Source organism: Ciconia boyciana, chromosome 2 (assembly GCF_034638445.1).
Source record: "Ciconia boyciana chromosome 2, ASM3463844v1, whole genome shotgun sequence".
Taxonomy (NCBI): domain Eukaryota; kingdom Metazoa; phylum Chordata; class Aves; order Ciconiiformes; family Ciconiidae; genus Ciconia; species Ciconia boyciana.
In genome coordinates this window covers 163,522,003-163,547,043 of record NC_132935.1, presented here as the reverse complement: position 1 = coordinate 163,547,043, position 25,041 = coordinate 163,522,003, and the positions used below count along the sequence as shown (strand labels likewise).

The 25,041-nt window shown below is 44.3% G+C and overlaps 1 protein-coding gene across 3 annotated transcripts in view; it reads right to left on the bottom strand.

Moving 5' to 3' along the window:
- PLCD1 (phospholipase C delta 1) overlaps positions 1 to 25,041 on the bottom strand; it is a 56,790-nt gene that overhangs the window by 8,609 nt on the left and 23,140 nt on the right. For 2 of the 3 annotated variants that reach the window (XM_072854799.1, XM_072854798.1), the window contains exons 3-9: positions 22,361 to 22,589; positions 17,294 to 17,423; positions 12,688 to 12,991; positions 11,362 to 11,563; positions 9,428 to 9,572; positions 8,221 to 8,370; positions 895 to 1,062 (exon numbers count right to left, since the gene is read on the bottom strand). In XM_072854799.1, coding sequence (XP_072710900.1) covers positions 895 to 1,062; positions 8,221 to 8,370; positions 9,428 to 9,572; positions 11,362 to 11,563; positions 12,688 to 12,991; positions 17,294 to 17,423; positions 22,361 to 22,589 — 1,328 coding nt within the window. The remainder of the gene's footprint in view (positions 1 to 894; positions 1,063 to 8,220; positions 8,371 to 9,427; positions 9,573 to 11,361; positions 11,564 to 12,687; positions 12,992 to 17,293; positions 17,424 to 22,360; positions 22,590 to 25,041) is intronic. The other variant, XM_072854800.1, reaches the window with a different exon arrangement.

Below are 25,041 nucleotides of genomic sequence, written 5' to 3'. Positions count from 1 at the left end.
AGGGGAAGCATAAATCAGACCAGATCCAGAAGCAACGTCAATCAGCTTTGCCATCAGTGGAACTGAATGTATTTATATCACCTATGAACCTGGTCCGTAAGAGATATAGCCTTCACAATGACCTGCAGTCTGGAAAAATGAATGTCCTCACATGAGGGAGAAAAACACTGCTGTAAAGGCCAGCCTTTTCCTCCCAGAAATAATCACCCCACTTGCTTTGGTAACCAGCCACCCCTTCCCCATAGATCTGTAGCTCTTCCCTCTCTCCCTCCTCTGGGTCAGAAAAACATGGCCAGTGAGGATGCAGGTATGTCCCAAAATGTGACTAGAAAAGCACCAATTTCTGGTAATAAACAAAGTCATGATGGTCCCATGACAAATAGATTTCTGGAAATCAGACAGAGATAGATTGAACATGTGCCCTTCTACTGCTTCCATAAATGCTACATGGTCTGTCCCAGCTGCAGGGTCCTCCAGCCTCATTTTAAGGAAAGAAGCCAACCTGCATGCTTGGCTGGCTCTGCAAGATCTCTGTTTGTGCTTCGGACAGAAATCATTAAGCTGAGCAAGGACCAGGATCCTTAGCTCCAGTGATTTCAACAATTCACCCTTACATATCCCCAGCTGAGTAGCTGAAAACACACTGAAAGCTGTCTTAGCTGGGAACATATATTAAAGTATATTTCCATTGCTTTTCTTTTTTTTTTTTTTAGGCATGGTACAAAATCCACCTAGAAAGTGGTTTCCCAGCATGAGTCATGGGATAGGCTAACAAGATGGGATATCCTGATGCAGGACTTCAGAGCCTTCTGCAACAGGCAAAGATCTTGTTTATAGCTTTTCTGCCTCTCCCGGTCTGCCCCTTTTTGGGACTCAGTTACTTCTTTTACTTACCTTCCCTTTCTGCTGTATCTCAGTCTTTACAGACTCATCTTCAATTTCAGCTGCTTCATCTTCATCAGAGACATCCTCAGCCTCCAGGTTGTTGTTTCCATTTGTTCCACTGGGATCCTCCTGCCTGCTCAGCTTCTTGCCTTTCACAAGGATCTTCCCTTTCAATTGCTGCACAAGGAAAAGTGGACAAAATAATAGCTAGTGATTAGAAAAGGTTCTGGCCTGCCCTGAAGAAGCAAGGATATAACAGCTCCTCAGCTGCAACCAGGGCCAGGGCCTTTTAGAGTTGCATCAGTCACTGGTTATTACCCGTAGATGCAGGTAAAAATAAGCCTGTTTTGCCACTGAGGCCTTGCCCTGCCTCTGGCCAGCCTCTGAGACCACAAGCCACGAGTTTGAAAACACCAGATAGCCCACTGATTCCCCTTTGATACAGAGCTGTCCATCCCCTCAACTAGACAACTTAAACTGTTGAGCTGTTAGAGGCAATAAAAATAAACTGTTTTTTCAAAACTGAATATGGCTCAGCATCAAGGCCAAGCCTGGAGGCAGGGCTCATGGGAGCTATTCGCAGCACTGTTTCTGCCCCTCTGTGTGGCCCTGTTATTTAATCTACCCCAGTCTCTGCAATGTATGGTTATAAACACACGCACAACTTGGCGAAGCAGTGTGAGATCCAAGCAGTGCAGCCCTCTGCTCCACTGACATTTTAGTGGGGATAGAGCTCCATTAAGTTCTGGACAGGTGCCCTCGTGGGATTTTAATATATAACAGATCTTGCAGGTGAAACCTTAGGGTGTTGACAGCCTAAGGAAGAGTTCACAGAGCCTTCCCAAAGATACCTCCTCTTCTGAAAAGAGCTTCTCCTGCAACTGCTACCATGGTGCAACACTAATCATAACCAGCAGCACGTGCCACCGTAACACAGTTGGCTGCTGAGCTAATCCAAGGAGCACATTTCTTGTGCTGAATCAACTCTCTCCAGCCTCTTTCAAAGTCCACATAAAACCCTCAGGTGAAGGAACACACCAACAGCGCATGGTTGCTTGCGGACCACCACACCACTGATGTATCTCTTGTGCAAGACCTGACTTTGGGACGAAGGCTGAAGCCTGGAGAGGACTGACTCGGAACCCAAACAAGGCAGCAGCGATGTTGGCAGCAGGGAGCAGTACTGAGAAGGGTGACTGCCTGGGTGCAATCTCCAAGTGACCAGATTATTCTACAAAATCAGCTAATTCAGCCCAGGAGCACCTCTAGATCCTGCAGCTTCCAGTGAAGTCAGTGGGAGATTTGCTGCCACATGGATGTGTTCGGTAGTCCTGCCTTTGGAGGGTGCTAGTTATTCCAGAAAAATGCAACCTCAGAATTAGCCAACAAAACCCCTCACTCTGCATAGCATGTCTCCCCACCTCTCAGTGACACCCTGTATTTGCCCTTTCCATAACAGCAAAAGCAATGTTCTCAAATGACAGGACTGTGGAAAACCAAGGATATTTTATAAAGCAACAAAGGCATTTTCAAAGAACACTATTCCCCCTTTGTGGGTGCAAGCAAATTGCATCACGTCTTTTCAGAGACCAGCCCAACTCCTCACCACCCAGCTAAGCTGTGGATGAAGCTTGGTTTGAGCTGAAATTTGACGCTGGCACCTGAGGCAGCAGCCAAGAGCATTTTTCTTCAGCTACCACAAATGATCTGTTTTCATTGGGGCACTTTCCCTCTCACTCAAAACCTACACAAAGGCAGCTGGAAGGAATGTACCAGTTACTGGGAATAAAAGGCCCCAAGGAGCAGTCAGAGCACAGCAGTATCCTCCTCCCCATCCCCAGACCATCCTCCATTCTCCCAGCCCCTCAGCCCTCTTCCAGGCAGAGCTGTGACCTGCTTCAAATCCATGGCTGGGAGTCAGCTCATCTTCAGAGTCTCACTTCGGTCTGCTGCTCGCATGTCTCTAACCACCTTCCTGCCCTCAACATCCAGTTCTTCCCTGTCCTTCCACAATACCCACTGGTAGAAGGTGGAATCCAGCTCTTTGTGAGTTTCTATGCTCCTGTCAATACTTTGAATGGACAAGCCTGGAGGGATTGTACTGGGGACAGCAGGGAGGGGAACAGAGAAGTCTCTCTTGCCCTTCACAGGCCGCAGATAGCATCCTGCTCTATAATATATTAATCTGCCTCTACTTTCTAACATCACATAAGAAACCTTACCATCTCATCTCACAGCTCAACCGTAGAGAACTAGGGATAAGGTATTTGGTGCAGGTTGCTTGATTCTTAATTACCAGTAGGACTACTAGCCCTTTTTAAGCTTGTCCAGTTCAGGACAGGCTGTCCAGCAAGTGAGAGGTGTAATTTCTGGCACAAACCCATCCTGGATGGCTGAATAACATCAGCAGTGAAGGCACAGCAACACGGCCTCCACCTTGTCTCCTCACCACACCCCATACCAGAGCTGCCAGCAGTGGGTCCTCAGTGCTGCCGTTATCCTGTCTAGACTGTGGTTACTCTGGGAAACCTTGGATATGCTGCAGATGCTTCCCATGGGCACAGGGACGCTGCTCAGCCCAGACTGTGTTATACAAGAGTCTGTTATACTCCGTAAGGCAGTTATGGTGGTCTCCTTTTGGCCTTGAAATCTAAGAAGTTGGCTCCCTTCTGGAGTCCTGTTGCATTGCAGAGGTTTAGGATCCCCCTGTGCAGGTGACTTCCACTGTGCCTATGAGGGAGAGCAGTCCATGTGCCACCTAACTCCAGAGGAGATGCATTAGCTTATTGGTCCACAATGAGGGTGAGATTCACCCCAAACAGAGCATCTTCATCTCCATTTCCTGCAGAAGGTACTGTTCTATAGTAGCATGGCACTGAATCAACCCTGCAGAAGCTGCCAGTCCCAAACATTGTCTTCCTTCATTTAATATGGGTGCTAGGAAGCAAAGTCCAAAATTTGAGTGCTTATCTTCTTTAACAACGTTTTAAATAAGCTGATGCAAACAGACACAAACACACACATGCACTTATTCCATCTCTCTTGGTTCCCCTTCATGTGATACTAAGTATTTCTAGCCTGAGGCGAAAGACACTCAGCTCATCAGTTCAGCTCTGTTGAGCAGATCCCTTGTCTTAGGAAGAAGCATTAGCTGAAATACTCAATAAATATTCTCCAAGTAGACCATAAAGCTATTCCAACTGCCTGTGGCAAGCCCAAGGTTGAATACAACCTAAGAAAATTGGAAAGGCTAAAAGGACACTGGACTCTACTGAGAACATATAGTACAGTGCCTGCTGGAACAGATGCAACTCTTTCCCTTCCTCATGTGCCCTGTAAATCACATTGCCTTAGTTTTCCACAAGTGGAGCTCCCCTGCTCTCCCACCTTTTCTACTGCATGCTGAACAAGCTTAGCTCTGAGAGTCTGTGAACTGGGACACGACAACCATCTTAAACGAAAGCACTGCTGATTTTGTCAGAAGGAGCAAAGCTGTAAAGAGCAGAGGATTTTAAAAGATCTGCATACACATGTTTATCCTACCTAAAAGTTTCTTGCCCCTATTAGCAATCTGAAAGCCATGGCAAGGTCTGATGTCTGGTTTTCATCTCAGCGGGAGTGGAAGATTTGTAAAGTAATCCACCTCATCAAACTTTCTGTGCCTTCAACACCTCCTTTAGAGTCAACAGAGAGAACTAAACATTCCCAGGGTGTGATTCTTCTTGTCTATTTAAGACAAACACTGACGAGGAGGTGGACCACACCTCCAGCTCCCCTGGTTGTATTAACTACTTCTCAAAAGGAGCCAAAGTGCTCACGTACAAGGATATACAGGGTCTGAGCACTTCCACCTTACATCCCACTCTCAGGATGAAGATATCCATCTCCCCAGATTTCTGAGAAGCTGTGAGGATTAACATGTTCACATTCATAAGAAGATGTGCAGATCAGATGCACTAATTGATATCACATCTCCATCTGTGTATGTCTTTCAGCCTAATTGTAAACTGAAGTGTTGCAGGGTTTAACAATGAGTGGCACCAGAGGAAGAAGAGAGTCTCCAGAAAAGGGGAAGAAACATATTATCAAAGGAGGTTTTGAGAGATTTGAGGGAAACTCAGCTTAAGAACTTCAGCCAAGAAGATGCACTGCAGACAAGGCTAACCTTGTCTGGGCTAACCTTGGAGAAAGGCATAGCTGTGGAGTTAGGCGTAAGGCAGAGGGACTTGAAGCCTTGAGTGTATGGTGCAAAAGTAACCCTCCCGGGCAGATGGCTCCTGTGGGTCCACTGCTGATTTAGAGACCTGCGACTGAACCTAGTCTGGACTTAGCTGAGCCAAATCTAGAGGTGTTTGCTGCCTTGCTGTGAGCACAGAGTAAGTAGAGCAGGTCAGCCACCCTGCTACTCATATCAGTTGTGCTGAGCCCTGCATTGCCACTGCTATACTGGAAGTGGTTCCTGAGCTGCATGGCTCAAAGTGATGTTGAATGGGAGCACTGAACACAGGAATGGATGTAACAGCTGGTGGGACAGAGGAGGTGCAGGATGGCAGAGGCCTCTGCCACTGCACTGGGGCTCCCAGCTGGGGGGCTCATGGTCCTAAGGGTCACCTACCAAGACAGGTCTGTTAAACCCAAAGCCACTGTTGCTGTAGACAAGGAAGTCCAGCAACAAAGAGTTGGAGGGGTTTCAGATATGCCCAATATGCTGAATAGCTGAATAGTTGCATGCACTGTTGGCAGATGTTTTAGTCTTGTTCCAGAGGTGGGTTTTTGCAGCATTTCTAGCTGGGATGCAGGGACAGGGGGAAGGGGCCCTGGCAGACCCCTGTGCACATCAGGGATGGGGCAGAAGGGCCTGCAACAAGCAATCAGCAGCAGAGGCTGGAGCAGCTCTTCCCTACAGCCCTAGCACTGCCTGGAGCTTTTGTGTGGCTTTTGGCCTCTCATCCTATAGGCCTTTAATTTACTATTGGAACCTAAAGACAGAAGCTTGAGGGAGATATCTAGATGCTCTGTGTGGTCCAGCACTGTTCCTGACTGGAGCCTGCCCTGGGCTGTGGTATGAATTGTTATCGTGAATGCAAACTGTGTTGATCTTCCTTGAATTACTGACACTGCCCTGCTAACGCGATCTGCAGCAATTCTTCACCTGTTTTTATTTACAGACTTTCAGCCCTCTTCCCAGTAACAGATCCCACCCTTTTTCTAATATAAAAAATAGTACGTCATCCTGGTCTTCCCCGTGCCAGCTTCACAAGGAAGTGGAAAATCCAAGAGGTTTCTGGTTTGTTTGTTTTTTTTCCTTAATGTTTCAGCTTCAATTTATTTTCCACCAAAAATATCAGCAGTTCAGCCCTTTGCACTCTCCTAGTTCATATAGCAGGAAGGCAAAGGAAAAGTACCAGAGAGAAAAGGACATGTTTTGCTACATTGGCAATTTTTCTCCCTTTAAACTAAATGGATCAGTCCCTCCAATGGAGCATATCAGCCCAAATCCATTCACTAAAGTAGATCTGGGCCGTTTTGTTCCAGCTGGGGCCATGTGTCCATCTGGGCAATCAGAGCAGGAGGTTAGATGAGCACAGGAATGGGAAAAACATCTTTGGGAAGCTGGGGTCATTCCCTTACACTCACATCACACATTTCTTTCCCTGGTGTTTCTCCTTTCTTTCTTCATATCATTCCTCTGGTCACAAGGCAGTTTTGAAAAGCCATCAGCAGCTTTCCTGATCTTGCACCGGGGATAAATAGCAAGCCAGGAGGTGATACTGAAGACTTTGATTTTTCCAACTCAGTAACAGCCTGCAGAGACCTGTCTCCATGTTGGGTGTATCCTCACCCTGGGAGAGTCACTTCTTAAATGGAGGCACCTTGTCTGTGCCAGTGCAAAGGTCCTGCTGAAGCAGCAGCATTAAAAATTATTATTCATCCTAATTTATTGCGCTGGTCCCTAGGGACCAACCCAGATCAGCTTCCCTCTGTGCTAGGCATTGTATCAAGCGAGGCATGACGCTCCCAAACAAAAGGGGAAAGTCAGAAAGGGAAAAGAGAAAAAGGGAGAGGGAGAACAAATATAGAAGATATTTTGGGTAGATCATTTTCCTCTCCTTTCTCCCCTGCTGACTGCCAGCTTTATCCCACCCACAAACTCCTTCCAGCTCTGGCTAGGCATGCTCATCCAATTTTTGGCAAATGATTTCTTTAGCAAAGAAATGCAATTTAAAGGGGACTGCAGCTATCCACACGGAAGTCTGTTTCTGCAAAGTGCTTAAGAGAAAAGAAAGAAAGAAAACACAAACCCAAAGGGTGGAAACAGATTAATGTTTCATTTTGGCTCCTGTTTTAGAAACAATTTTTTTTTTTCATATCAAGATTCCATTTCCAATTTTTTTTAATTGTCAGCTAATGATTTTATAGTGGCGGTCCACTGTTGAGGGCTGCGTATCTCCTTCTACCTGCAGGATCCGAGCTCAGCTCCCAGCTTCACGGCTGCCCTGATTCATGGGAATCAAAGGGGTATCTCTATGCAGCTTCCTGCCTCCCCTTGTCCTCCATGCACATGTCCATCCCCACCACCCCAGGCCATTCGCAGTGGGAGGACACTTCGTGCTTGATACAGTTTTAGGCTACCTGTACTGGTTTCCCCCTTGAGTTTTGAGGGGCAAGCAATCACAGCTGTCCTTCCAGCCCTCATCAATTCCTAATCAGCAGTCTGGATCTCCACAGCAGAGCACCCAAGGCATTAAAGGAGGAGGGGAACATATGCTACATCCCTCAGCACAGAGCAAAACATCTCAGCTACCATGAAACCAGGCAGTGTCCAGTCTTGCTGGATTAAAAACACAGAGACACCTTGTAATCACTCCTTGTGGTGCTAATTTCCCCTGCATGTGCAGCAACCTAACAGTGCTTCAGAGGATTAGCCTGAAGAAGGTCATATTCAGCTTTGGGTTGTGGGGAGCAGACACAAGACAGACCCTCAGGATTCAGCTCCTCTGGGACAAGCCAGAAAATCAACCTTCTCATAGGATGAAGGACATTCCCTGGCCTTGGTAAATGGACCAGGAATGTCCTCAGTCCTGCAGGGATGTCTCCTTTGAGACCTTAAAAAACAAACAAGGAGCAACAGGGCTTTTTGTGCTTGATGTGCACAGGCTACTTCTAGATATTCCTATTCCTTATTCCTCCACTGCCCACAGACGATCTCTGTTCCTCAGCAAGTGCAGTTCCCACCAGCCGTCAAGCATATTGTCCACTACTTGGCACAAGAAGACAGATCTCTCTCTTGTCCCACCCTTAGAAGGCAGAAAGTGCTAGAGTGGCCTTGCTTACCTCTGGGGAGGGGAACTGGGATTTGTTTCCATCGACTGGGGCAACCAAGAGCATGTCCTGCAGGATCGTCGTCATGTGCTGAGCCATGACCTTCTGCTGGTCAACGCTGCAGTGGTTCTCCAGGGAGATGATGACAGGGTATGGCGAGGTCTAAAACAAGACAGCAACATACGTCATCAGTGAACTCTGCAATTTCACCAGTCTATAGCAATTGATATAAACCGTAGTGCTGTTTTCTCTGGAAATTAGTGTGTCAACAGTAGAGTCTAGTATTCTGCTAAAATGAGCATTTGTTAAAAGTGGACAAATTTAATTGTGTAGTAGCTACTCAGATCTCTGCTGATGCCTTCCAGAGATGATGATCCAAAGGACAGGGCACCAGGCTGGGTCAGGATGCCTCCCACAGACTTGCTGGGGCACTTTGATGAGGCTCCCTCTGTCACCATTCTCCACTTGCACTGTGGATCAGAGCACCTTCCTACCTCAGAGGAAGGACTGGGAAGGGAGGCTTTGAAATCACTGGGTTTGCTCAAATCCTTAGATGACATAAATCCTTCCTCCATTCGTGCATAGGCCTGATCTGGTTCCCTGTGGCCCCCGTAGACATTTTGTGTGCTGAAGGCATTGTCATTGTCACTGCTTTCTATCCCAAAGGAAACTTGATACTAGCTCTCAAGTGCACTGAAGGAAAATAGCAGAAAGCCCAGTGAGTCTGGACAGACCCAAGGTTTTTTAAAGGCTGCTGGCCCAGCATTGCCATACAAGACTCCAGACCTGCTCATTCCTTTTAAAGCAGAGTAGAAGCAGTCCTTCGCATCAGTCCCTCCAAAACACACACACGGGTTCCTCTAAACTAGGAATGGACATTGAGGCATCAAAGCCACACAAATCATGGGCTTGTTTGCGTTTCCCACCAGGTATGCTCAAGATATTGGGCATTTTCATTGCAGTGGGGTCCAGGATGCAGCTGTGCTGGTATAGATTCAAACTCATCCTCAGATAGTGCTCTGCCTGTCCAGAAACTCCCAGGAATGGATCTCTGCAGAAAGCAGAACATGGATGCCCAGACAGAAGGACACATCTTGTACCCATGAGAAATTCTAAGGTGAAGTCTTCATTGTTTATGCTCTCTGCTGGGAGGGCAGAGACCTATTATCAGTCTTGGATTGTGCAATATGACAAATCTTAGGGGGTCCTTTGTCCTTACTTTGAAAGCATAGTTCTTGATGGCCTTAATGACATCGCTGAAGAGGATCTTGGAGGTGAGAGTGTAGCCATGATAAATGATGGGCTCCGAGTTAGGGCCATCCCAGCAATCCAGTTCCACACAGCGGCAGCCTTTGGTGAGAGCTCTGGAAACAAAGAAGGGACCTGGTTGGGTTCTAAACCTCCTGCTCCATCTCAAAATAAGGGTGCATCAGGCACAGGTATTGCCTGGGAAGGCTGATGGGAAGTTTAGGGAGCACGGGAGAAAAGAGGAACTTGGAAAAACAGGAAAGCAGGTGGAGAAAGGATGGGATCATGAGAGCTCAGAGTCAGGAAAGAAAGCTCAAGGTTGAGCAAGGAAAGCATAGTGGGATCAGAGAAAGGAGGTAGTGAAAGTCCAAGGTAAGAATTATCCAAAGAAGAACACATAGTGAGTGCCAGATGAGAAAGGACACTCATGAGTGTGTCCCAAGGCTTTTCCCAAAGATGGTGAACAGAAGAGAAAATCAAGAGTGGCTGCACAGGAAGAAAGATAGTAAGACAGTCAGCCTTAGAAGCCAGCTCATGAAGCCTGGATGATATGACTTCATCTAGATCTGATAAGACATGAGAGATGAATCCTCAGAGCTGTGAGGGAGGGAGCTGTGGGAACTCCACCATAGCTGGGGAGACTGCTGAGGGACACTTTCCAAAACTGAGTCTACAGACTGAATTTCCACTTGAAACTCCCGCCTTTACATATCCATACTTTCATTTTAATTTACTTTCAAATGTAGGTTCCCCCTATACAGACTTATCTGTCTAGGAGGTGATCTTGTCTCTTTTACAGTAATTCCCTATATGTTTCAGATAACACAACTCCTTTAACTCATTGCAATAAGAATCATGGGATTTTTTTTTTTTTACAACCCAAACATAATTCTGTAATTTTAAGATACTGTAAGAGGAATTAAAACAGCTACTGAAAAGCAACTTGTGACAGATTTCACTCTCTACTCTTTTGAGCTTGTGATTCTAGACAGCCATTGTTCCGCAAGAATCAGGTAAGTAATAAAGACAGAATTGCATTCATTGGCTTGCTTATAAGGAAACATTGTCTCACTTGATAAAAGTACAGGTCATAGCAGAAGTAATGTAAGGTGGTTGTGCAAGTTAGTAAAGGCCACTGCAAACATCTAGCCATGAGATGTCAGACAGCAGTCGTTGTTAAAGGCAGAAATAGGCAACATCTAATGTTCTGTCCAGGGACACTGTGTGAGCATCTAAGCTGCTAAAGAGGGACCAGGCATAAATTTCCTGATCATCCACACTGCTTCATTAGCTCACATCCTACATTTTTTTTTGTACCACTCCAACTAGCTCTCTCCAAAATAAACTCCAGCATGGTTCTAGGGATACTCCATGCCAGGAGCTACTCCCAAAAGGCAGTACAGATCATAAACATCATGACAGTATGCAACATTTTGGCTCCTTCCAGTCCCTACACAGTCCTGCAGCTCTGCCCCAGAAATCTTTGCACCCTACAAGTCCCTTGCACAAATGATCTCATGCCATATTCTGAGGCATGCAACAGATGCCCTCAGCATCATGCTTTGAAAACACCATGCTAGAGGGCTGCAATCCAGCCTCCACATGATTGCAGATACTTTAAACTGCTCCCAAATGTAGTAATTATACATCTTACAGTCAGGTGGACACCACCTGGGGCCCAGAAGAGACCCAGGTCAAAGTGCTATGAAAAGGGGAGCATGGCCAACTGGTTTAGAAACAGCTCACCCTGACGAAAACATGGGCCAGTTCACATTACCTGGTCTCGGGGTGGGAGACTGCTTCTTGGTCCTCTTGCTTCTAGCAGTATAGATGCACCCTATGTCTTCTGTAAGAAAGAGGTCAACCCCTCACACACACACACAAACACACACGTACATACATTACCTGATATAGGCTTCTGTGCTGCTTGGACCTGTGAGCTGGTCTTCCATAAGATAGGTATTGTGTGAGGATGACACCAAGTAGTGACTGAGAGGTTGAGTCATGTCCTGGTAAACTTTACGGTGGGAGGAGTTGAATATATTCCCATCATCGGATAGCAGGTACATCAGGAAACCATCTTTGGTCATGGCATTACCCCTCTTGGCTGCCAGATAAAAAGACAGAAACCCTATAAAATCTGACACCACCAGGTTGTGCCATCATCTTCACTATGATGCCTGCTGATCTCCAGAGAATCTCAAAGGCAAAACATGCTCCCTAGGCATTCAGCTAATAGTAAAGATATTGATGCTGTTCAGAAGATGATGACAGATTCATCTGCCTGAAAATGCCTTTAAAACACCATCACAAGCATGGCTTTTTATGACACACTGTCCTTGATAACACCTAAAAAGTGTCAAAGACAGCACTTACCTCACTTGTCTCTAGAGATCTACAGTATAAAAATCTCCATTTGAGTACTTCAAGCTTTCTTCATGCCAACACAGAGAAATTGTCAGATGTCTAAAAATAGGCAGATAAATCCTGTCTAGATTACCCAATGAATACATGATTTGCAAAGAGTAAATGCAAAATAACCCAACTTTGGGGAGAAACTGGGGTTCCCCCATCATGAGGGACTAAGCTAGATCTCAGTCTAATCCCCAAGTCTGACATCTGCAAAGCATTGTCCCTCTCCTGAAGGTATACTAAGACAGTGCAAAAACAGCCTATGATTCTATGTTCGCTTCTTGAATATGTCCTCCAAGGTGCTCCAGACTGGTGATTCACTTAATTTCTGAGCAGAAAGATGGTTCTGTGATTGCTGTCCTAAACAGCTGTCACCTTCCTGGCCCTCTGTTCAGAGATTTCATCACCCAATGGCTTTTCAGGTGCCCACATTAAAAAAGATTTGCCTCCGTTCCTGCTTCTGGAGACCAGAAATATTGCCACATTCTTAACCATGCAAAACCATGGGAAGGCTTGTCATTTGAATAAGCTATCAGAGCCTTCCCCACAGGAATTTCATCACCTTCTAGCCAACTCCATATCCACCCCTCTCCAGCTGCTCAGTGTACCCAAGCTAAAACTGAAGAGAAATATTTCCCAGGCTCTCTTGTGCCCTGCTCTCTAAGAGCTGCTAACGTTCCCCTAGAAGACTGGTGTTTTAGAAGCAGCTGCAAGGAGAAAATTACACACGTGGCTACAGAAGAAAGCAACAGCACAGCACTTCATAGTTCATCAAGAAAGCAAGATTTTGAATGAAACCAGCCAGGGTTTCCAACCTACCTCTTTCATTGGGCTCATATCTCTGAATTAAGGCAGGGGCAGCAACAACAGCATCTTCTTCTTGCTGTGTCTCATAGAGGAACCTCACCAGGTTCTGGCAGGACATGAACCCTTCTGCATCTGAGTACTTTTGGAAGATCTTGTCTATTTCCTTCCTCTCTGTCAGTATCTTGTAAAATTCCTCTATCTCATCATCCTCCAGAGCCTCTGTTTTGGACTTGTCACAGTGCTGTAAACGTAGAGGGGAGAAGGAGTGAAAACCTTCTTTCCTTCTGGCATATGCCAGCCGTAATCTGCACCAGGGCTACACAACGCAGAACACAAAATAATTGGAAACAGTTACTGGCCAGTGAATGAGAAGCACTTTGTCAATGACAATGGTTCTCATTGACAAGGCCAACAGTCATATAACAGTTACAATTATTATTATTTACTCATATTATCAGTGTGCTGAAAAGCAGCAGGCATGGCCTTGAGCTTCACTGCACTATGTACTGTACAAGCCATAAGTTAAAAGGACAGCTTCTGACAATCTAAGTACAAATCAAGGCTCAAGGAGAATGTACCTCTTCATCTCAAGAGGTGGAGGAATATAGGGAAACAATTAACTCAATGAATCTTAAACTATTGATATAGACCGTGGCCTAAAATCCAGTAAGTAAAGTGGAAAGGGCCTTCCCCTTGACCTTAGTGGGTTTGAGCTCAGGCCTCAAGAGACTGTCAAGTCTAGTAGTAGGGCTGGTTGCAAAGATGGCACCAAAACTGACTGTAAAAAAAGTCCTGCTAAACATGGGCATGTTTAGGTATGAAAAAAATCCCTCTTTCCATGGAACTTTTCCATTCTCATTCAAAAACCACCAAGTAACAAAATCTCCACAAAATTTCAAATCAGATATCAGCTTCTCAAGAAGCTGTAATTAAAATTCTTCATGCCCCCATGTTCCTCTGTGGTTTGAACTTCTCTACTAGATAACAGCTCTGAGAGAGCACCACGGTCAAGAACTTGACTGACCATGAAAGATTAGGAATTTAAGATACGCAAGTTAGTGTCTCCATGAAGGACAACAGCTCTTCCAACAAGAAATATTTCCAGTTTATTTAAAATATTCCCAGGTTCAATTTGTTATCAGAAATTACAATTTTTCTGTGCAAAATCCTGATATTAATTTTGTTGTTTGTTTGTTCCCTGCAGAATTCTTCATGGAGAGGTGAACAACGATTTTTCAGTCATCTCTGGGATGTAAACCTCTGCATTAAATAAGGGCTGAGCAAAACAAGCTGCAATGGAAAGCAAGAGCGTATCTCAGAGGAATCACTTATGGCAGGAGCATTATACCACTTCCAAGTGGTTTTCCCTGCAAATTTCAGCAATCAACCCACTTCCAGTTAATGCCTTGTTATTATGATGATTGCCTCTCTCTTAATATCTAAAGCAAGCAAACAGACCCTTAACAGTGGTGTCCTCATCTCATAAAGCCCACTCACATCTTACATTTCAGGTAAGTCTGAAAAAATCTCCTTTTTGGCATGGATGCCAAAACCCCAGCAGGACATGGCTTGCCTTACTTAGTCTTTGGCCTAAAAACTTCTCTTCTTCAGGCCTGAACTTGAAATGGAAAGTGTGCTCCAGGCCATTCAGAGGAGGTTGTGGTGCATTTCATTTCACCTTTGCTATGGACAAGTTGCTATCAGTTACTACGACTTAGCTGACAGATGGTAACTTGTCAAACCAGAGGAATTAAACTGCTTTCCATCTCTGATCTCTTATGACCGACAGAGCTATTGTCCTGGGTTTTATGACCAAAATGCATGTCTCAGTTTAACCAGTCATCATACTAATCTCAACCTAACTCTGCTAATGATCTCAGTGATGGCCACGATGGCTTTGGCAGTGCCCCAAGCAAGATGATAATGAGGGACTTTCATCCACTGCAAATCCTCCACTGGAGTCCTTCACTACCTGTTTATGGTGCACATATAAACCCAAACAAAATTATCATGATGCACAGCATTTCACAAACCGAACCAACAGCAAAAAGTTCAACTTGTCCTGACTTCAGAATCTGCTGGGTAGGAGCTATGGCCTCATTTCAGGGATGGGACAACCTGTGAAATGCTCAGTACTACAGACACCTTCAAATTAAGTTTAAGCAGTCCAGGAACTGTCTTTTCCTTGCTGCCTTCCATGTCTGCATGATCCTGTGCTATGGCTTTGGCAGATCTCACAAGCTAAGCTGATCATGATGCTTAGCAATTGAAAAAGGAATATAAAGAGGGAAACCAACTGGTGGAGACTGCAGGGATGCTGTGAATGACAGACGTTCTTTTCTTTAAGACATAACAGGGGAAATGACATATTACTTCTAGAAAACTGGCATTATAACTGATGCGCCGTGGGAATTTCCTTCATTAGTAGCCATTAAAGGTTGTGATGGAAATAGGACAATAGCATTGGCATCAAAGTCATATTTCAGGACAGATCAGATGCACAGTATAAAAGTGAGCTCATTCTGCTTGGGCTACAAGAGCTCCAAATTAGAAAGAGAATCTCAACTCAAAATACTGTGTTTTACCTCACTTGTACGGATCATGAACCATGAGTCCTGAATGAACCTTGGTCTACTAGAAAAAAGTCAGAACCTTTCTGATGCACCAGAATGAATATTCACGTTGAAATGAAGTGAGCAATTACAGGAGCTTTGCACAGTTTCTGGTTGCATTGCATATGTCTTACTCAGGTGTGTCTAAAACTTAGATGTGGACCCAGAGTTATGTGATGAAAAGCAAGAATAATGTGAGAACATGCCCTCTAGCTCTCTCTTGAATCCTTGATCACCCTTCCTTCCTGTGACTGAATGAAGAAAAACTCACTAGGATAGAAAAGATCACCCTTTTAATATGCTGTAATGTCTCTCAGTCCATCTAAGTTTAAGCAGTATGTAAACTGAAAATGTAATTGCTTTAGGAGCAAGACAGATTCTTCCTGGAGGCAATTCAACCCACAAGAGATCTGAATTAATGTCTGAAGAGCCTCTCTTTCCAGTGGCTATACAGGAAACTTATAACACTTACATGCCTAATGAGGGTACTTCAACTAGCTGCCTGCATTTAAATGGGTTGAATCAGGGTTTAGTAATTACTTGGAGTCCTTAAGCAAAAAGAGAATTGAACTTGATCAAGTTTCCACTCCTTGAGCTCCCTTGTAACTAATGCAATAGCAGAAGAGGTTCATTGAATGAAGAGGAGACTGCGCCTCTAAAAAAAAGGGGTGTCTTTTCAGATGTTTGATGTTTGAAGATGTAGGAAATGATTCATCTGATGTATGTGAGAGGTATCCTTTAGGATGAGGTGAACTGCACCCTGGTCTCCATTATTGGCTTGACCTACACAGACTGCAAAGGAATTGTAGGTGTTGGTGACTACTTCCAATGTAGATGTCTGCACTGGAGACATCTAACTCAATCAGAGGAATCCCAGCCTTATTGCTATTCTTCCAGGGTCTTCTTGAGCAGGGAATAAAGCATGGGATATGCCAGCCACAGCAGGCAGTACATCTGGAAGATTTTGCAAGCTGAAATTCTTTAAGATCTGATGATGATTCTTAAGATCTGCTTCCCCCAGTTCTTGCAGAGTTACCAGAGAGAGAGAGAGACCTCCATAAAGCAAGGATTAGGAAACTTGTACCTCCTCTGGGGGAAGGTCACAGTGAGATCTTGCCAACCTTCCCTGCTATCTGCTTACAGGAAGGAGCAGAAGAACTACTGCCTGGTGCCCAAAACCACCCACATGTTTACTGCTGATCAGAAAAAGCATTTCTGAAACTGCCCACCCATGAATTCAAATCCTGCTTCGGACAGGATGGAAGTTTGGAAATTATCCAGATGTTTTATCTCACCTCAGCAGGAAGGATTCTTTAGAGAGAAACCAAAAGCTTAACAACTGAGAAATTTTCATCCCTTTCTTATCTTCTGATAGGCTCAGCCAGCAAGCTGAATCTTGAGAATTTAGAAGTGTATGTCCCTGACCAGATTAAATATGCCTTGGGCTATTAAATCAGCCAGAGTGGTCCAGGCGTGGGTGCAATGTTATATAACTATCATGAATCTGGGGTTTTTTTCCTAATTTGCACTTTCTTTTTGTTTACAGCTGTCACTTGGCGCCCTCCTCCTCTGAGAAGGTGAGGATCTGGGTTCATAATTGTAACCAAACCAATTTCAGCCAGACTTAGGCATTGCCATGTGGTTGTGGCACACAGAACTCCTGAAATACCTGAGACTCAAAGTGCACTTGAACTTTGCTTGTCCCTTTTTCTCACATTATCCATGTTTGCATCTCATCTCTCTGAATCCTGGCAAAATTGGGCATCAATGGTAAAGAAAGACCTTAACACACCTTCACCAAAAGCATTGTGCTGGCCTAACAGCAGATTCCCACTAATTCAGTTGTTAGTGAGAAACTGCTGAGCACCAAAAACCAAGAGTCCTTCCTTGGTACGAGATAAGATGCTAGGAGTTCACTTTATCTTAGGGCTCCAACCAAAGCTGAAAGCTGTGGGAGACCTTGACCTCAGCCAACAGCAAATACTTTATCTGCTTGCTCTCATTACCTGGAAAATCTTCTTGGCATGATAGTCATCAACTTCAATGTTCACTTCTTTCAGGAAGTTCTTGAGCTCTTTCAAGCTCATCTTGTTGTCTTTGTTTTTATCAGCTTTCCGCAGGCAGGTATGAATCCAGCTGCAGGATGATGTAAGGAAATCTTTCCAGGTCAGTGCCTAGCCTAAATACCACCCTTCTGCTGCCCGTGGCAGGAGAGAAATCTCTTTTAAAGACTCTGAACCACCTCTCCAGCTGCTGTAAATCAGCATGCTACCACTGAACAGCTTACATCATCTCACCTTCTGCTCTGAAAGAGCAAAATGGTGCTTTGGCAGAAGCAAAATGCACTGTAATACAAGCGATCGTGACCCGGGAGAAGTTTTTCACCATCTGGCCAAGGCTGGATCAGCTCTCTTTACCCTGTAGGAGTTTCTGGCCACAGACAGAAACAGTCTGATTTCTCTTTTATGACAGAAAGTGCATTCTGCTCCAGACTGTTAAAAAGGGATAGAGGAAGGATGAAAAGAGCTCCCAAGTGGAGCTTGGTAAACTCATTGTTACAGATTTGATCAATATTCAGTATATCAAGGTGAACGCTGAACAGAAATTCTCCAAAAGAAGCATTAATATTAATTTTTTGACTCACCTTCAGCTTCCGTATTTATTTAGGGATTTCTACCTATATGTCTTAAGAACTTTGTTGTGAGCAGAATCAAACCAAACTTTCTGGGTCTTGGCTTCCCCTTGTGAAATGCACAGGATATATTACTGTATCATACTGTGATAATAGTTCATAAGTGCTTGGTTTGTAATAACTTTAGTATATCTATAGATCTGGAGTAATTACTATAAAAAATGAGCTTCTTAATGTGATGCCAGTTAATTTGAACTGGGTCTCCCATGTTCTTTCAGTCTCTTGGGAAAATAATGTTAGACAGTTGAGATAACTTGCAGCTTTAAACAACAAAAAAACATGCTTTTTGCATCATGGAACTGACTTTCTGTAATTTGCTTTACTGTCAATAAGAAAGGTCATCCAGAAAAATCTCCTATTTTTCAATAGAAAAATGATCAAAGTTAACAATTTGATCTCCACAAATGTAACCTTCCATGTAACCTTCCAGGAAGCATTGCTTCAAACTCATTCTAAAAAAATCTTTAAAAAATGCCCAGTCTGGATGTTAAGCAGAGTAAACCTCAGGATCAGCAAATACCAGCTGAGGCATATAACACCATAACATTTTAACTGGGCCTTTCAAAATAACCCAAAAAAGGGCATTAGCTGACAGCCTTAGGGGCTGTGGACATAACCCTGAAACGGAGTATTCACCACAGCTACCACTGCATTCAAATATTTCTGAACTATGGAGATATGTGTAAACTGTTTGTAAGTATTGTTTGTCTCATAGAAGGTTGAACTTTCTGTCTTTAAAAATCTTGGCAGGTGCTAAGCAATGACCTCACACGGCATCCATCTTAGCCTGGGAATATTAATATTCCCCTTCTTTAAACACAGAAACCAAAATAAAAAGAGGCTACATTTCCCCAGCTCCCAAGGACACTCCAAGGCCCTGAACCAGGGTCTGGCTTGGACTGATTCTTCCCAGAAAACCAAGTTCGAGTCGCGAAGCTCCCACACGCAGAGGATGCTCTGCTGAGAGCACACCACCATCCACCCCAGGGTGGAGAACACCCGCTCCACTAGCTCTGCTCCAAAGAGCGTCTGCTCAGCACGTCAACATGGTGCCAACGGCGGTGCCACCCATTCATACCCAACCCCCGCACCTCGGCTCCCCTTCACAGCCTTCCCTAAAAATAACAGGCAGGAGTAACATGCAACTCTAGCGAGCCAAGAGGAAATCCAGTCTGTCACGGCCAGAGGTGAGCAGCAGGGTTGGATAACACTAACCGTGTGTAGAAACGACTCTTTTTGCTCTAACCACTGCAAAAAAACACCTTTTTTAAAAAGTCTGCAGTGATTTCCGCTGATCATGAGAACCCACAGGTCATGCACATATCCAAAGTTGACTCTGGAAGGCAATATGTGGGCAGTAAATGTGTCTGCAAAAGAGTAAGCCCAGGTCCTGCCTGCGGATGGAGGATGCTTTCCTGTTATATCCCTCCCAGGGAGGCTGAGCAATGTAGGAGGGAAATCAGAGAGCCCACGAAGAGCATAGGCACACAGTGGGCCCTCTAGCTGCAAGGGCAAGCAGCAAAGAGAGAAAAAGGAGACTACAGACAGCCTGGGCCTCTGATTGTTGTTTCAGCAAACAGCAGTGTTCAGTCCCCAAAACACCCAAACTCCTCATGCATCTGGATCCCCTCAGGTTTGAGAGAGCTTAGAGGAGCTGGATGAATTAAGCACTTCAACTTACATTCTTCGCATCTGATACAAACACCGTTTTGCAGCCCTGGTTGTGGGTCTTCCTTTCACCTTACGCGCCTATTTGGGCCTGGGTGGACTAGGAAAAAGCTGTTCCCATTCCTGTATACATCCGGAGAGAGCCTGCTTCCTGCCTCTTGTTTTTAAAGGATCTGCCAGCTTCAGGGCTACCGGCTTTCTATTAGAAACCAGAGAGGGATGACTGAAAACATCTGGCAGATATCCCATGAATGTGCTCAGAACAGAAATGCTGCAAAACTTCTGGTAAGTGATTTCCAACCAGAAGAAAAGCTCATACATAAATCCCAGAATTGAAGCAGACGGTGCCACACTACTCAAATGAAAAGTCCCTTGTATTTTCTGGTCTAATGTCTTCCCTGCACACATACCTGCAATATTTGCTAAATAACCTATGCCCACTTGTTGCAGGGTTGAATCTGAGGCTTAATAAAACAGTACTGTATGTTTAAGAATATCAGAAGTACTCATCAAGCATGTGGGAGTTTTATCTTTGTAGGAATACAGGACTGGAAAGGACACATAAGACACTAAGTCGAGTCCCTTGCTACCACAAGCAATTCCATCATCTTATAAACTGAAAAAACCCCATCTGAAACTAGCAAGGTTTTTGCTTTCAATACTTGTTTTCAAAATCTTGCTCATTCCTTACTTGCTTTGCAAGGTTTTGGAGGCTGAAAAAGATACAGTGCAAGGCAATTCTCCAGTCATGGGGGACAGGCAGGGGACCCAACACTTCTCCTTGTCTACTGTCTCTTCCCCTTCTGTGCTCACAGATGCAGAGAACACTTCTGAGGTTTAAGGAAGATCTGAGTAAGCCCACGCTGCCAAGCAAACCCAGTGAAGACAGACTAAATTTAAAATCCCAGGCTTTAATTAAACATCATCAAATTTCAAATGAGAAATCATGCTGTTCTGTAATTCCAGGTTACGTTAAACGGCCTGAGACAATCCCAGATTGGAAGCCAGCACTGCATGGTAATTACTCTTCCAGAAATACGGCTTGCCTACCCACCCTATTTAGCTTCGATTCTGCTTTCCAAAGACAGAGAGGCACTTTTCCATGCTGGAAATTTACAGCCTTCTTCCCTTGCAAATGTCATTGTTATTTTTCCCCCTTTAGCAATCTTGTCTCTTCTTATGGGGAAATTTTTCAGCAATATATTCAATTATTTGACATGCTCCAGGGACAACTTTCTGTAGCCCAGATTTTCCCCACACACTCTGGGGTGGGGGGAGCCTTCACATTTAAACGGAAAACTGCCAGGGTGCAACATTTCCAACAGCACTGAAGTTTCAAGATTTCAACTTGTCTAGGGACTGCTCCTTACCACCACAGACACACAACTGGCAACACTGCTGAGGAATGACCTTACAGCCTAGAGCTTGAAAAAACATCCAAAAAGACACTCAGTGCAGGAGATAAACACAGCATTCCATGCACATCAGAACTAATGGAGTCTGATTCCTTTAAACAGCACTATGGTTGTGCAAGTGCTTATTAGACTTCAGAGAATCCACAAAAGAGTAAAGCCTGATGAAAGCTCAGCATTCATGTGCCATCTTCTTCATCATCAGTACATTATTACCCAGCAGTAAGCCCACATGGAGTGAAGCCTTGACTAAGGGCAAGACTCCCTGGTGCCTGGTCAGGCTCAAACTCCAGCTTTGTGATCCTACCCAGCTGAGGATTTTGCATCTCCTTTCCTCTCCACAGATGCTTTGATGTTGAACAAGGCATGAAGCTCATGCAGCCTTCTCTCACTGAGAGCGCTATCTGGTTTCCTCTCTGATAGCTGGATGCCTATCTTTGTGAAGCTTAAAGGAACTTAATATTTTATGACTGCTGCAGCTCTGTCAAATCAGGGTGAAATTGGCCAACAGGTTCAGTCTGAGGTCAGGGCCTCAGATACACAAGGACTGCAGAAAATCCATCAAAAATTGGACCCACAGATATTCTCTTTTTATATATGGATGTGAGACCTGTGGTCGCAAAGCAACTTAATGAGTGAAATGCAGCCCTGGGGAAAATTCCCTGTGAATTCAGCAGAGCCAGGATTTCACCCAATAACTAACTCACTCTCCATTTCACAACTAATTCACGCTCCTTTCCTGCTCTGCTACTTTTCCTTTCCAATGTCTGCATTGTCACTAGAGCAATTGCAAATTCTTTCAGGGCAAAACTTCCTCCCATGCTGAAGCAAATAAGCAGTAATTTCACTAAAGTCAGTGGAGGTACCCCAGAGTAAATTTGGCAGTCACAAGAGGAGAATCAGTTCCCTCGCCTTGTATTACTGAGAAACATGATAAACAGTACGGGCTTTTCATGCCTTGCCAAGAAGTGCCTGTCCTGGAGTTTACTGCAATGCAAGTGAAACAGACCCCTGAAGAATACAAAAAATAATTATTATTTTATCTGGAGCTCCCTGAAAGAGGCAATTCTTTGCTTAAGGAGCTATGTGAAGCCTGAATCCACTCTTGCTTGTATCACTGTAAAACAGGGGGAAAAAAGCATTGGAAACCAGGGAGTTTGCCCGGGTGCAAAATCAGTGCGAGAGAAAATTCAGCGCCCAGGGCCAACAGGAAAAAAGGGGGTTAGTCTACTGTCTCCACCCACAGAGAAAGACAAGTGCATCTTTGTGTGTGATTAATCACTTTATAAGGCAAAGGATACTGTTGGAGTTTCTGTTTCTGGTTCATGGAGTTGCTGTGGGCTATGATTTTCCCAAGGCCGGAGATCCAGTGGTTGGCATCGTCCTCTGAACTCGCAATGAGGTCCAGGTTTTTCCGCTGGTCTTTGAAAATGATGGAAAAGCAGCGATACTCTGGGACATCCTTGGCGTATTTTTCCATACCTTCTGTTTTATGGCCTGACCTCACATCCCGAATGTCTTCAATGGAGACTGTGGAAAGAAAGCAGAGCCTGCTGTCAGCAGGGGTTCAGTCAGCCTTATCTCTACTTGGTGAGGGATATTAAGAAATTACTCTTCCTCCTTTTCCTGCAACCTCTGGAGGATTCCCTTCCCTTTCCCCCCTTCCACAAACTTTGCTGCTAAAGAAAGCTCAAATCAAAAGGAGCAGAAAGAGCAAGAAATTAAAAAACAAAAAAACCAACAACAAACTCTTTCCCCATGTTCTTTATTTAACAAAGAAGCAGAATATGCACTAGATGTCATACTGTGATATCATGTTTACGAGATACAAATCACTGCCAAGAATTTGGTTCCAGTCCTTGGAGCATCCCTGATTTGATCTCTGGCCCCATCTGAGAGTGGGGAGAGTGGAGCTGTGCCTCCCTGTGAACATCACCTCACAGGAAAATGAGAGGTGACTTCAGTAACAGGAGGGCAGGGACCAAAATAGCCATTCTTTAGTTTGCAAAAAAGTGAGAAGATGAAATTCAAAATCCCATATATTCTTCTCAGTCACACTAGTGCAAATTAGGGAGGCAAAGACCAAAGCTTCAGAGCAGTTTGGTGTCACCCATACTCCATCCTCACCCCTGTCAAGGGTAGACTTGATCCTCTTTGCTGTAAGAAAGCAAAACACTGCTTTCAAGACCATCCTTCCCCATTTCCATCTCTGCCCTTCAGCTAGTGGAAATGAGCCATGAAGTTGCACCAAGTTTGCAAAATGCATACACAAAGCAATCCAGAAAGAGCGGTGCATTCAAGAGACTATGTTATTAAACAAATGTAAGTAACGGAGACACCCCTACATTGCCCCTGAGAGCATGCAGGTGACCTCAAACTGTGCGGAAATCAGGCAAGCTCCCAGTAGCATGCACAGCCTCTTTTTGTCTTTCATGGAGTTGATGGGCCACTTAATACATCTACAAAGGTCTGAGAGGAAAGGGCAGAAACTGCTTAATCACATTTGACTGCTGAGAAACTTAACACTGAAGAAAGGTTAAATACACACAACAGATGGCAAAAATGTTTGCAAACAGTGTTGGAATCCATAACCGAGAAAGTCTCATTGCATTTTCTTGGGTGGGAGATAGACCAGTTAAAATTTTGCAAATATTTACCAATATCATCTCAGGGCACACACAGAAAAGGCAACACACCTGAGAGATATTCAGCCATCTTCTATAACAAGCATGCCAAAAAATAGATATAATCACAGGAATTTGAAAAAAAAAAAGGCTTAACTTGTCCGTACCTCAAACCGTAAATTATGGGTAAAAATTATTTCCTGTGTCACAGATGTGAGAGATCAATTTTATTTGTGCTTATCTTGAAGGAGCTTTATTGAAAAGCAGTATGTGAGCATAGAGTATCCCCACTGTTTAGCTGAATAGGAGAAACTTGCCTTTAAACACCCATTTTATCCGCTCCTTCATTTAAATTGGTGCAATTTCACCATTAAAGTGCCCAGTTCATTCAAAGTCAACACTGCAGAAAAACACAACTCAGTATCCACCCTGCACGTTTTTAGCATGGCTGCTCTAGGATCATCCAAAATTCATCACATGCTCATTAGAGTTTGAAAACTTTCCTTTTTTCCCAGGGCAGTCATGATAATGCTCAGCTGGTAGGGGGAAAAAAAGAAAAAAAAAACCACCAAAACTTCAGTCGTCAAAAATCAGTGACTTTCCAAAACCAACACTTGACATTTGCTTTAAATTCTCACCACATGTTGGGGTGGTCAAACATCTTCCACAGTACTTTGCTGGTTTGGTTCCTATACAAGAACATACCATGAACACCTTCCTGGAGCTAGCAAAGCTCCTCCCTGACAACTATGAGCAATTATCTTTGTGTGGTCTTTTATTATCACTTTGTAAAGGCCAACAGTTGATCAGTCAGAAGGGAGGAAAGGGTTGGGTTGGGATGGGCAGCTATGGAATTACGTTATCTGGCCAATTTACTGTAGAGTGAAAGTTTATGGTTTTGAGTACTTAAATCATCCTTGAAAAAAAAGGGCTGCAACACCCTTGCAGCTGGGCTGCTAATTGAGAGCCTTGCTGGTGATTTTGCCCATTAACTAGGACATTAGGCAAATGATAGTGATTGTGCCTCAGGCAGAACTACACCCTTAATGTAAAGGATGCTATCATGTTTGGATGGATTCAGTTCAGTCAAAAAGTCTAAAGTTTAGTTAGGCTCCTTTTATAGCCAATGTAAAAAAAAGAAGCTTTTGGAACACAAATGTTCTGTCCTATTTAGACAAAAACCTTAGGGTAAGATAAATCATACCCTTAATCCATGGCTACAGTGGACCCTTAACCAGAAAGGAAGTCTAGGCTGAGCATCTCAGATGCAGACATGTGCCATGCAGATGGTCCGCAAGTAGGTGATTCTCCTCCACTCCCTGGTCTCTTCTGGTTATGGCAGTGCAAGTGGAAGGATC